General features: G+C 38.0%; 1 protein-coding gene across 1 annotated transcript; it reads left to right on the plus strand.

The window, feature by feature from the left end:
- The first annotated feature begins 790 nt into the window (after positions 1-790).
- On the plus strand, positions 791-1,873 carry LOC130719698 (uncharacterized). Its single transcript, XM_057570310.1, has one exon. It carries the CDS (start codon positions 791-793, stop codon positions 1,871-1,873), a length of 1,083 nt encoding a protein of 360 aa, XP_057426293.1.
- The last annotated feature ends 11,217 nt before the right edge of the window (positions 1,874-13,090 follow it).

A 13,090-nucleotide genomic window follows, 5' to 3' on the forward strand; every position in this document is an offset into this window, starting at 1 on the left:
TTTAGGTTTCCACATTCGGGACCATCGAGTTTTGAGTTTTTGAGAAATTCCTATAATGATTTTTATGTTTTTTTTTTTTACAATAAATTGCACCCGTCAGGAATCGACTCATGGTCTTTTATGTTTGGTTACCGCATGATCTTTTCTTTATATATCCTGGGAACTAATTGATTGTAGAAACTAGAAAAAAATGTAGCATTTAAGGTTTATGTTTATTTTAGTTTGCTTTTTTTACTTAATAGCTTAAACTTTTGATTTGAGATAATTGAATTCTAACATTGTATGAAAATCACCATGACCAAGTCTTTTAAGCCTTTGAGTTTTGAGATAGTTGAATTCTGAAACTATATTTTGTTTAGAGTTTAATCATTGTTGGTCGGCCCTATTACTCAAATAGAAAGTGTAATTTTAGCACTTCGTAATTCATTGTCCGCTCTTCAATTTCAAGTATGCTCTTGCAGTCTTGTGTGATGTGTGAATAGTTATATTTCTAACATCTAACATGTTAGCCCAATGAGATAGACCCTTCTCATTCATGTTCAAATATTCATCTTTGATTTCACATTAAAATACTCTATAATCACTTCAACTTACAAATTACAAATCCAAAATTTCTAAGGTGAATTGAATCAATTGTAAATTGTGAAACCAAACATTCAGTTACCAGCCATGTTATTCCCATAAACGCTATTGCCCTTATAATTGTCTCTCTTGAATTAAAGTTGCTTTCTTTGATAATGCTCTTGTGAATTTCTGAACAGGAACTCATCAAACTGTGTAAGACTTGTTGATGGGGCATACTGATAAAGAACAAGAAAAGGCTACTACACAAATGGAGTTCAATAAGGATAAGGCCATCAGAGCTAAAGAAGTTGCTGAGAGCAGGTTCAAAGCAAGGGACATTATAGGTGCAAGAGCATTTGCTATGAGGGCCCAAAATATGTTTCCTGATCTTGAAGGTATTCCTCAAATGTTAACAACACTTAATGTGCACAATGCTGGACTATTCAGGAGAAATGGGGAAAAAGATTGGTATCGTATACTTGGCGTCGTTCGTCTGGCTGATGATGACACTGTGAGGGAACAATATAGAAAGCTAGCTCTCGGGCTTCACCCTGAAAACAACAAGTCCATTGGTGCTGATGAGGCCTTTAAACTAATCTCAGAGGCATGGAGTGTACTATCAGATAAGGCCAAAAGGGTAGCATATAATGAGAAGATAAATGCAAAAGTTAAATCAAAGACATTTTGGACAGTTTGCAATCGATGCCGAATGCGGTATGAGTACCTCATAGTTTATCTCAATCGAAAATTACTGTGCAGATTCTGCAAGGGGATATTTTTGGCTGTAGAAATAGCTCCACCTGAAGGGGAAGCTCAATCTGTAACTGATAATAGTCTTGCAGCTGCAATCCAAAGCAGACTTATGGAGAAAATTTTCTATGTACTTGGTGATAGAAAACTACTTGTAAAAAGTATCACTGCAACCTCAATTGATCATGCATATGAGAAAGCGAAGCGAGAACGTGAGGAAGTACAAGCAGCTATGGAAATGGAAGGGGACTTATGCAGGAAGCTGCAGGATCTTGGTCAGGACTTTTTATCTGATCCTGCTAAGAGAAGAAGGGGCATGGAGGATTCAAGCTTGAGCAGCCATGGTGAACATCAGAATCTTCTTATGGAGATAAATGATATTAGCAAGAAACTCAGTGAAATGGAGACTAACCCTACTGATGAAACAGCAGTGAAAGAGAGTGGAAATGACTACCAGAAAGCAAATGGGAAAGAGGAAGTCATGGTTAAGGTGAACAATGAGGATACCATTATTAAAGAAACAAAAGATGATAACATGACAGAAGATAATGGTCAGTGATATGGAAAACTTGAGGAAGACAAGGAGGGAAATCACAAAGATATGCAGTAAATAAAAACTTTGGAAGAGGCAAATTGGTAGAATATGCAGAAGCTAGAAGCAGCAAGTATGTGTACTGTGTAGCATGCTAACCACATTTCAACTGTACATAATGGTCTAGCTGCAATTTTTCAAACTACCTTCCCTTTTATTGCTTATTAATAACTAGTTGCAAGTTTATTCCAATTTTTCTCAAATGTTTTTCTTACTTGATTTTATGGGTTAGTATTTTGAATAATATATTATATGATTAATTTCCTCCCGATTTACAACAACCTATAATGTATGAGAATTGAATACATATCTCAAGTATATATTCTTTTTACCATAATCTTTATTTTCTTTCATCTATTCTATCTATATAATATACTAAAGAAAGATTTTTTTCTAGAAGGTTTTGCCACGTGTCGCCCCCACATCATCCCAATAAAAATTAAACAAATTTTGTTTTTCAATATTAAATCTGCATTAAAAAACAAATAAAGATTTTGTTCAATATTAAATGTGCATTAAAAAAACAAATAAAGATTAAAAAAATAAAGATTTCAAAACAAATCAAAATCTGCATTAAAAAAACAAATAAAGATTAAAAACTGTTTTAAAAAAAAAACCATCCATATAAGATAAAGATTTCTAAAACAAATCAAAATGTGCATTGAAAAAAAAAATAAAGAATAAAAACTGTTGTCGAGGTGAAGATTAGAAACTGTTTAAAAAAAAAAACGTATAAAATAAGGATTTCTAAAACAAAACTATCCGTATACATCATGCACCTTTTTTTTTTCCAAATCATGCATACACTCATACGTAGATTGTAGAATTTTTTGAAATAATCTATTTTTTAATGAAATCATGCACTTTTCTTTTTTCCAAAAACTATTCGTATACATATTTGAATACATATTTTAAATTAAAAACAAAACCCATTACCCACCTAAAACAAACCAAATGAAAGATTTTGACTTGTTTTTTTTGTAAGATTTTGATTTTGATTTTGATTTGTTTGTCTACCCAGGGGCTATTTATACTACGTTTATGAGACTAAAATATCATATTTTTCATCACATTGTTAGTGACTTCATAGCTAAACACACAATGAACTCTAAGGTGGAATCTAACTCTAGAATCAAGCTAACCTCCAACGGAAATACTGGGAAGATAGTACCCCTATATCATCCCAAAAAAATATACAAATTTTGTTTTTCTTAAATTTGAAATACATATTTTTTAAAACACTATTAAATCTGCATTTAATTTTGGTATCTTAAAATCAAATATTGAACAAAAATCTATCATATATAAAAAAGTGCAATATTTGTGAATATTTTAGTTTTTTTTTATCCATCCAATATTGATCTAATTAATTGATTACAATTATTAAATTAAATTTGACAATATTTTCCAAAATTCTTAAAAACCTAATGATTTTTTTCCTAAATTTGTATAATTATTCTACCCACCTTTTTCAATCTCTTCCAGGACTATTTATTAAGGTGAGTACTGAGGTGTTTGGTTCTATAGTTTTTTGTTTTTTAACATGATTTCTCTTAAGCCTTTGTTTTTACGTTTTCTCTTCTCTTGAGCTTTCAACCCACGCATCTTTGGTTAGTTGGATTTTTTTTCATTCATCTGGTATGTAAATACTAAATATGATGCCAGGTACGCTCTAAAAGTTAATTTTTTTCCTCTCATTATATATGTTTTTTTAATGTATATCTTACATAGAGTTCTTTTGCTTTTCTAAGCACTTCGTAAATTATTTGTTGTCTTATGTATCTTATATGAATATGGATATGTATTTTTTTATGGTTCCAACTTATTGTAGTTTTTTCTGTAATTTATCAGGGGTGGTGATTGATGATAGAGAAGAGAATATTGGAATGAAGTGCATGGCTTATGCTTTTCAATGTTGCCGTATAGAATATTGGCATTGTGCTGATGACCCTTGGTTGCCTCCATGTTAAGGTACAATGGAAACATTCAATAACCTATAGTTCTTGATCATAACTTTCACTAGAAACAAATTTTGTGCTTTTTTTTTTGCTATTAGATTTGCATGCAATTTTTGTTGTTCATTTGTGTTCAATTCTTTTATATAGAATTGAAATATTCTATGAAGGTTGTCAAAACATGCATGGTCGTGCACACACAACAAAACTTTAAGGACTATAAAAGGAAGATTATGCATCACTGACAGTTGCACGGAGGTAATATGTTTTAAACATTACAAAGCTTGTGATGTCCATGTTGCAGGTCATGGGATGATTGCGAGAAAGGTGTATGGTTTGTGTTTGTGGCCTCTCATTTTTTAAATATTTTTCACTTCATACCATGTGTTCTATAGTTGATAGAAGGTTTTGTTTCTTTTTTCTGCATTGTCCTGCATTCATATGAATCTAAAATGTGACATGTGTGTTTTTGGTTTATGGATCACATTCTTTCTTTTTGTCTAGCGTTAGTGCACTTTGTGATTCAGATTTTTGAAGATAATGCAGAGCCTTAAAATTTTACAGTTTTTAAAGATACATGTTTCATGCATGATAAGTATATGCATAGGAAGGACATTCACTTCACCTCTTTATGGCAAGATGGTGACAAGAACAATGTTCCAAACTGCATGACTCCTTATGTGTCTAACTTTCCAAGGGGAGCATATGTGAAATAATGACATCTTGATTTTGAATCAATTACAAGAAGTGCTTCGATTCATACATATTTTAAGGATAACTTCAACAGTTTGGTGAAGATAAATACCAGAGTAGATCCTGAAAGTGTCTTTAAGCATGAGTAGAGCATTCCACCACTTTCAATCAAATACAAGAAATGGTGAATATAAGAAAAACTTAGACGAGTGTCTATATTTGTGAAAGGGATGATTAAATAGCTTTGAGCTATTAAAATAAATTCAGATTTCTTACTTTGTATGAGTCTCTTTGATTTTTTTTGAAAGTGGCCTCTTTGATGTTGTAATATATATATATATATATATATCGGAAATGAGATGTTGTAATATATTGATTAAGAGCATATATTAATGTTGGTTAAATTTGTACAAAATTAGCAAATATAATCTATTATGATACTGTAATAATATATATTTCTATTCTCCCAATCAATTATCATATCCATCTGATTTAATGTTGTATGCACGGGCCCAAACGAATATCACTCAAATATATATATATATATCAATCTTTTTCTAAAAGCCAAGCAATTATGTGTGCAACTTAATACTTCTAAATACACGAGATAAAATGCGTCTCCTAGGGTTTTGGGAGTCAACACATTCAGCGCCGCCGTTGTTTGTCATTGGCTGCGCCGTCTAGCCGCTTTTCTTTTCGGTCCACGCTTTACTACGTATTGTTACCTGTTTTGGATACAAGTTCCCTAGGGCATACCTCTGGTTACGTCGCTTAGGGGTTTCTATTTTCTCCTTGTTTTTGTGAGATCTCCACCAGTGCTTTCGATGGCTCTCCCTCCTGGCATTCCTGATATCGATTTACTGGGAGAAGAAGACGAAGTTCTGAACCTTGGAGTGGTTGACATCGACCCTACCCTTGTGGCAGATGTTTGGCTTATTGGAAAAGTTCTGGCTCCCCACGTGGTGAGTAGGATGGGGCTTATCAAGTGCATGGAGAAACTATGGGAGTCACGGAGTTGCGAGGAAGTCCGTCCTGTAGGGGGAAATCTTTTCGCTTTCAGGTTCATCACCACCCATGCCAGGGACCTAGTTCTCCGCTCGGGCCCTTGGTTCTTCGACCGGTTCATGATTGCTTTGAATGTTTTCAACACGAGTGTGGATCTGAGCACTATCCCTCTGAATCGAGTCCCGTTCTGGATTCAAGTGCACGGTTTACCCTATACGTACAGGTCAGAGAACCTTGCAAAGTCTTTGGGCAGAGCTTTTGACGGCTATCTGGGTTGGAATAAGTATTATGGACCGGGGATCCGTTTCAGGGCGTGGGTTAATGTCAAAACTCCGCTGAGACGTTGACAGAAGATTGTTGCAGTGGGGGGCAACTCCATCAAGGTGTTCTTCAAATATGAAAAGCTTGTGAACTTTTGCTACCGTTGCGGACGACTTGACCACATCAAACGACACTGTGAGATGGAGGCAGCAGCGATTGATATTTATGGGGGGTGGCTGAGAGCTGAAACTGAGAATGAGGCCATCGGCCGTCGAGGTCAGAATTGGCAACGGGAGGAGGCACTACCCAATGATGATGACGGGGATCAAGAGGGGAACGAGGAAGCAGAAGACGACTTGGCAGAGAACGCCAAGGCTGAGAACGAGTTGGATGTTGAGAAAGAGATGGCCACGAGCACGCACCATGCAAAATTAATGGAGAAAGATTTGACCCCAATGGTTCCTGTTCAGGCCATGGGGGAGAGTAAAAAAGGAGAGGAGGCCGTGGATTTGAAAGGAGAGAAAGACAAAGGCAAAGGTCCACAAGTTTTCTCTTTTGGCAGTAAGAAAATTCAACAACATGTGGGGAAGCCGTTGGCAAAAAGGGGACAAGGGATATCCTTTCGTGAGCTACAGGAACATGGTCAGAATATCAAGAAAAGGGCCCATGTAGCATCATCCTTGGGCAGCCATTTGCCCACTGGAGTTTCACCACCGTTGAAGAAAACTAATACCGATTCTGGATTGGGGATGGCGGAGACTGCGGAGCAGTCCCGCCCACCTCAATGAAGATTCTCTCGTGGAACTGCCGTGGGCTTGGGAACCTGCGGGCAGTGCGGGCCCTGAAAAGGCTCATCCACTCTAAAGTTCCTGATGTGGTACTTGTTATGGAAACTAGGATGTATGGTTCGGAGGCTTTGAGACATAGAGGTCTTGGTGGTTTGCACAATGTTTTCCCAGTTCAGTGCGCAGGACAAGGGAGATCAAGAGCTGGAGGCTTATGTCTTTTTTGGGGAAGTGAGGTTGAAGTAGAGGTAGTATCAGCTTCTTTACATCATATTTTATTTCATGTTATAAATTCGGAGGATAGATCAGAAATGAGATGTTTGGGGATTTATGGTTTCCCGGATGAGAGGAAGAAAGCAACTTGGGATTTGGTTCGTCGCTTCACGCCAGACAGTTCTATTCCCTTCCTGTGTTTTGGCGATTTTAATGATATCCTCTCCCCGGCAGATAAACTGGGTGGGGATCCCCCGGATATGGAGAGATTACAGGAGGTGTCTCAAGCATGTACTGATTGTGAGTTGCATGAGGTTGACTTTTCTGGGTACCGTTTCACTTGGTCAAATAAGAGGAAGCGGCCTGACACAATTGAGGAGAGATTGGATTATGCTCTTATTAATGACGCGTGGGGAGCTCTATGGCCAGTTACTTCAGTTTATCACTTACCTCGTTACAGATCAGATCATAATCCGATTCTGGTGTTTAGTGGCTCTCGGAGATTGAGGAAAGAGTTGGCTAGGGCGAATTTGTTTCGTTTTGAGCAGCTGTGGCTGCAGGAAGGGGATGAATGTGCTGAGGTGGTGACAGAAACATGGGGGAGAATGAGGGGAGACCTCACAGATAAAATTTCTCAGGTGGGGACGGTCCTACAGGGGTGGGGGAGGGAAAAGTTTGGGGATTTGCCGAGGAAGATCTCAGATCAGAGAGGTCTTCTAGAGAGACTTCAGAGGAGAGATCAGACTGATGAGGTGGTAGAGAGCACCAGGGAGGCCGAGAGGTTGTTAGACAGTTTACTTGAGCAAGAGGAGGTCCTGTGGGCACAGAGATCTAGAGCTTCTTGGTTAAAATTGGGGGACCGCAACACTGGTTTCTTTCATCAGAAAGCTTCACAGCGACGGCATAGGAATCTGATTGAATTGCTCAAGGATGATAATGGGAGAAAATATGAGGATGACAGGGACATTTGTAGGGTGTTGACGGAGTACTTTGTGAATTTGTTCTCCACTTCCTCACCAGTGGGGGTGGAGGAGACAACTGAACTTGTGGCTGGGCGATTATCCTCAGCTCATCTGGAGATTCTAGCAGATCCTTTCACGAAGGAAGATGTTGAGGAGGCTTTATTTCAGATGCATCCGACGAAGGCGCCAGGTCTAGACGGGCTGCCAGCTCTGTTCTACCAGAGATTTTGGCCTATCATAGGGGATGATGTTGCTCAGTTTTGCTTGGAGATTCTCAGTGGTGCGAGATCACCAGGTACAATTAACCAGACTTTGCTTGTTTTAATTCCTAAGGTTAAAAAATCTGTGCATGCAAATCAGTTTAGACCTATTAGTCTATGTTGTGTGATTTTTAAAATTATTACAAAAACAATTGCAAATCGTCTGAAACTGATTTTGCCTGATATTATCTGTCATTCGCAAAGTGCATTTGTACCTGGTAGATTAATTACAGACAATGCTTTAATCGCATTCGAATGTTTTCACTATATGAAGAAGAAAATAAATGGCCAGAATGGCATGATGGCTTTGAAATTAGACATGTCGAAGGCATATGACAGAATTGAGTGGCCTTTTTTGCGGTCGGTTATGGAAAAAATGGGCTTCCCACTTTGTTGGGTGAATTTGATTATGAGCTGTGTCTCTACAGTTAATTTTTCTATTATGTTAAATGGCAATCCACAGCCACAGTTTGCACCTGAGAGAGGGTTGCGACAGGGTGATCCATTATCCCCTTATCTGTTCATCCTTTGTGGTGAGGTTTTTTCTGCTCTAATTGAAAGACAAATGATGTCTGCTGGCCTTCATGGTCTAAAAATTGCACGTTCTGCACCTACTATTTCTCATCTTTTGTTTGCAGATGATAGTATTATTTTTTCCCGTGCCAATGTTCAGGAAGCAGAATGTGTGAAAGCTATTCTGCAAACATATGAACAAGCATCGGGGCAAGTGATTAACCTGGATAAATCAATGCTTTCGGTTAGCCGAAATGTGCAGGAAAATTGTCTTAATGAGCTTACACAGCTATTGGGAGTAAAGGCAGTTGAAAGTTTTGATAAATATCTAGGTTTACCTACTATTATTGGCAAACCCAAAAGTCAAATTTTTAATTTTGTTAAAGAAAGAGTTTGGAAAAAATTGAAGGGTTGGAAAGAAAAATCACTTTCCCGTGCGGGGAGGGAAATACTTATTAAATCTGTTGCTCAGGCTATTCCCTCGTATGTTATGTCATGTTTTATTTTACCCGATGGTATTTGTGCAGACATTGACCGTATGATTGCCTGCTTCTTTTGGGGCGGAGACGTCTCTCGGAGGGGACTTCATTGGACAAAATGGGCTAACTTGTGCAAGAGCAAATGTGACGGAGGTCTTGGCTTTAGGGACTTCAAAGCTTTTAACGAAGCTCTCGTGGCTAAAAATTGGTGGAGACTTTATATGTACCCGGATTCTTTGTTGGGTAGAGTTTTTAAAGCAATTTATTTTCCTTCTATGACTATTATGGAGGCTAAGAAGGGGTATAGGCCAAGCTATGCATGGTCTAGTATTTTGAAAGCCGGGGGAAAAATAGAGGGTGGTTTGAGGTGGAGAGTGGGGGATGGTACTAAAATAAATTTGTTGCGTGATAAGTGGCTCCCCGATGGCTCCTCTTTGGTTTATAGACAGGAAACCGTGGAAGACCTTAGGCTGGAGAGGGTGGCAGATTTGATAATACAGGGGCGTTGGAATGTTGAGTTGCTCCAAGAGGCTTTTAGTCCTCTGACTGTCCAGAAAATTTTGGCAATTCCACTTGCAACCCAAGGTAATGTGGATACTATTTACTGGTTTGATTCCACTAATGGTATTTATGTGTGTAAATCAGGATATAATTTCATCAGGTCCTTGGTGGCTAGAGAGGAGGCTACAACGTCCTCGGGTCCTTTACTTCACGCGAAGCTTTGGCGCAGATTCTGGGCTAGCCCAGCCTTACCGCGGTGCAAAGAAGTGGCTTGGCGGGCTGTCAACAATTTTCTCCCAATGAGAGGTGAACTTGTGAAGAGGGGCATGCAACTCGATCATTGTTGTCCTTTTTGCGAGACCGAAGTCGAGACTTGTGGCCACTTGTTCTTGAAATGCCCAGCCGTGGAGAGGGTGTGGTTCGCGTCGGCCTTGGCGATCAGAACTGAAAGTTTCAGCTCGGTTCATGCTTTGATTGTGGCGGTCCTAGAGGAGGATGATGCAGATTTCACGGCGGCAGTACAGCAGCTTCTGTACGTGACTTGGGAGGCTCGGAACTCCATGGTGTTTAATGGGAGGAACTTGGATGTGGTGGATATGCTGCGGAGGTCATCTATGTTGCAACCTTGGGATGATGGCATTCGTGTTCCCCATTCCATGACAGTTTCACGCCCTGCTGTTTGGAAGAGGCCTGAGGAAGGTTTTGTTAAAATCAATTTTGATGCTTCAGTTAAGAACGGGATTGGGGGTCTAGGAATGGTGGCTCGTGATTCCAATGGTGAGATTCTAGGGGCTGCAGCGTTGTATCCGGTTAGTGTTATCTCCCCTTTGCTTGGTGAAGCTTCCGGTTTCCGGTGGGCGCTGAATTTGGCAACGGAGTTTGGGTTCCGTTCAGTTTGTTTTGAAACTGATTGCTTACAACTCTTTGAATGGTGGAAGAAGGGCTCTACTGGTTTATCTTATATTGATACTATTGTTCGCGAGTGTCATTTATTTACTTCTGTTTTTAGCTCTTTCCAGTTTACTTTTGTAAGACATTCTGGTAATTTAGTTGCCGACTTTCTGGCTAGGAAGGCCTCTAATTTCCCCAACTCCGTTTGGGTGGAAGAGGTACCTCATGATGTAGATCACTTGGTGATCAACGATATTTTGGCGTCCTCGCCTGTTTTTGATTTAATTTAATTGCAGGTCAATTTCAAAAAAAAAAAATCTTTTTCTAACATATATCACTCCAAGTCCCAACTAATCTAACATATATCAATCTATTTTGTTCATATTTCCAATGAATCTAACATATATCAATCTATTTTGTTTTGAACTACCAATTTAATTGTGGTTATTTTTAACAGTATTCCAATCAGTCAATAATCTGTAATCAATGCAATGATTTTACAAATTAACTTAAGCACCTTCTTACCTGCTTGATAATTTCTCCAACTTAAGCACCAATTAGCATGGATGCCAGACAAGCTCAATGGAAGAGACCGTTGATATTGAGAAATAAAAGAAAAAGACAACATCACATCAACCATCCAAACATAATGAGTTACATGTATGAAAATGTTTTATTGTTTGTAAGTATAAATTTTGTAATCTTTAGTTTTAACCTAGAGATAGTAGAGAACCATGACACATTCTAGCTATAGCAACCAATACCAACAAAGCCTATATAGAGAACCATTATAACGTAACTATTGGTATTTGATAATACCATTTTGATGGAGAAATTGTGCTTCCTGTTGGACTCCAGACATGGCCTAAAGGATAAAGGCCCTTGACAAAATCTCTCAAACCAGGTAGATATAACTCTTTCAGAGCTTTCGCCCATCAACATGATTTGGATCTTTGTTTCTATATTCTACAAGTACCCCGATCATTGGAGTTAAAAAGAAATTTGCTCATGAAACAGAAGTCGAATTGAGATAGGAAATTGCAAAGAAAAATCTAGAAGGCTAATGCAAGATCAGCACAAACCATTCTGCACCAAAATGTTCAAAAACTAAATCATAATCGAAGAATTAAAATCATGTTAACTAAGGGTTTAGGCATGTGAATATACTAAGCTTGCAGATCAACATTCATTTCCTTTCTCAGCCTTTGTACTAATATTACTAAAGAAGCAGGTAGATATAAAAATATTGAAGTAAATATGAAACCTTTTTCAAAGTAAGGATTAGTACCGATTGCTAAAATTAGCAAACGAAGAAATAACCATTTAACTCACAGAGAACTCCTTCGTTCTTTTCTCCTGTGTGAGAGAAGACCAGTAGATCATCAAAGTTATCCTACATGTATCAATAGTTTATGTCATGCATCAAGAACAGTGGTTGGAATATGAATTGATAAGCTTTTGGGGCTTTTAGGAATGAACAAGGGTTGTTGAACCATAGATTAGAGAAGGAACGTGATTTAGTTGTCAATCTATCTAAAAATTTTGGTTACACCTTAATATTATATCTTCTACTTTACAAGAAATTACTGGCTCAACCTGCTATATCTGGTCACTTTAGACGGCCTAAAGTAACACTTTTTTAAAACTGGTCCATATTATGTGACACACTTAGTTAAAGAAGAAAACTTTTGAATCCCAAAGCAAATAGATGGATAATACATGAAAGACATAATCAGCCAAAAGAAAAAATGCAAATGTAGTGTAAAATCACAGAGAAAAGGCTTACTCACATAAAGATGGAATTCATTTGAAGAGTTGAAAAACATTCAAGCATGTTAGGCGGAGCTGCTTGCTAGGCTTAGGTAAATCACACAGTCCATCAATCATACTAAGTTCAATGAACTCTTTCTTCTTTTCCTCAATGATCTCCCTCACAAACGCAATTGAATCTTCAATATCATGTTTTGGTTTCTCTAACAAGTTGACCAGAACAGAGTTCAATTTTCCATCTTTTTTTTTTCCTTCTGCAGAAACATATATGTGAAAAATTAATATCAGGATCCAAGAAAGTGACAAGCCAATAAAAATTAATATAGGATCCAGAAGACCATAGCTATAATATAAGAAAAGGTACCTTGAGAGAGCATGCTCCAGCAGGTGGAATAGCATGCCATGTTGGATGTGAGTCTGGCATTAGCAATTGCGCTATGGAGTGGCATCGTAGACTCAACACTCCCCATTTCCGACAAAATCCTTCAATCAAAAACACATAAACGACACAAATTAACGCTAAAATGCAAAAAAAAAAAGCCAGAGTTTGAAGTTGAAGTATGTTCATTGTGTTGTACCTTGATGCATGAGTAATGCCTGCAGAGGAAGGTGAAGAGAACAAAGAGGGAATCAACGATTTCTGAACGAAGGTTCTGAAACAATTTGTGAGGGACCTAGAAGCTACTCTCAACGCTGAGTTGCAGAACATGGAAGCCATTTCTGATTTCTGAGCTTTTTCTTTTGGTCAAAATATTTATTAGCTTGAACTGAACCCTAACTGACTGAAGGGGAAACCCTGCCAGTATTCTTTTTTTATTGGGCCGATCCAGAGAAAAATGGGTTAGGAGTCCAATCTTATTGGGTGTTGAGGTTAAACTTCAAGTACACTCCATTGA

The sequence above is a fragment of the Lotus japonicus genome, chromosome 5, assembly GCF_012489685.1.
Source record: "Lotus japonicus ecotype B-129 chromosome 5, LjGifu_v1.2".
Taxonomy (NCBI): Eukaryota; Viridiplantae; Streptophyta; class Magnoliopsida; order Fabales; family Fabaceae; genus Lotus; species Lotus japonicus.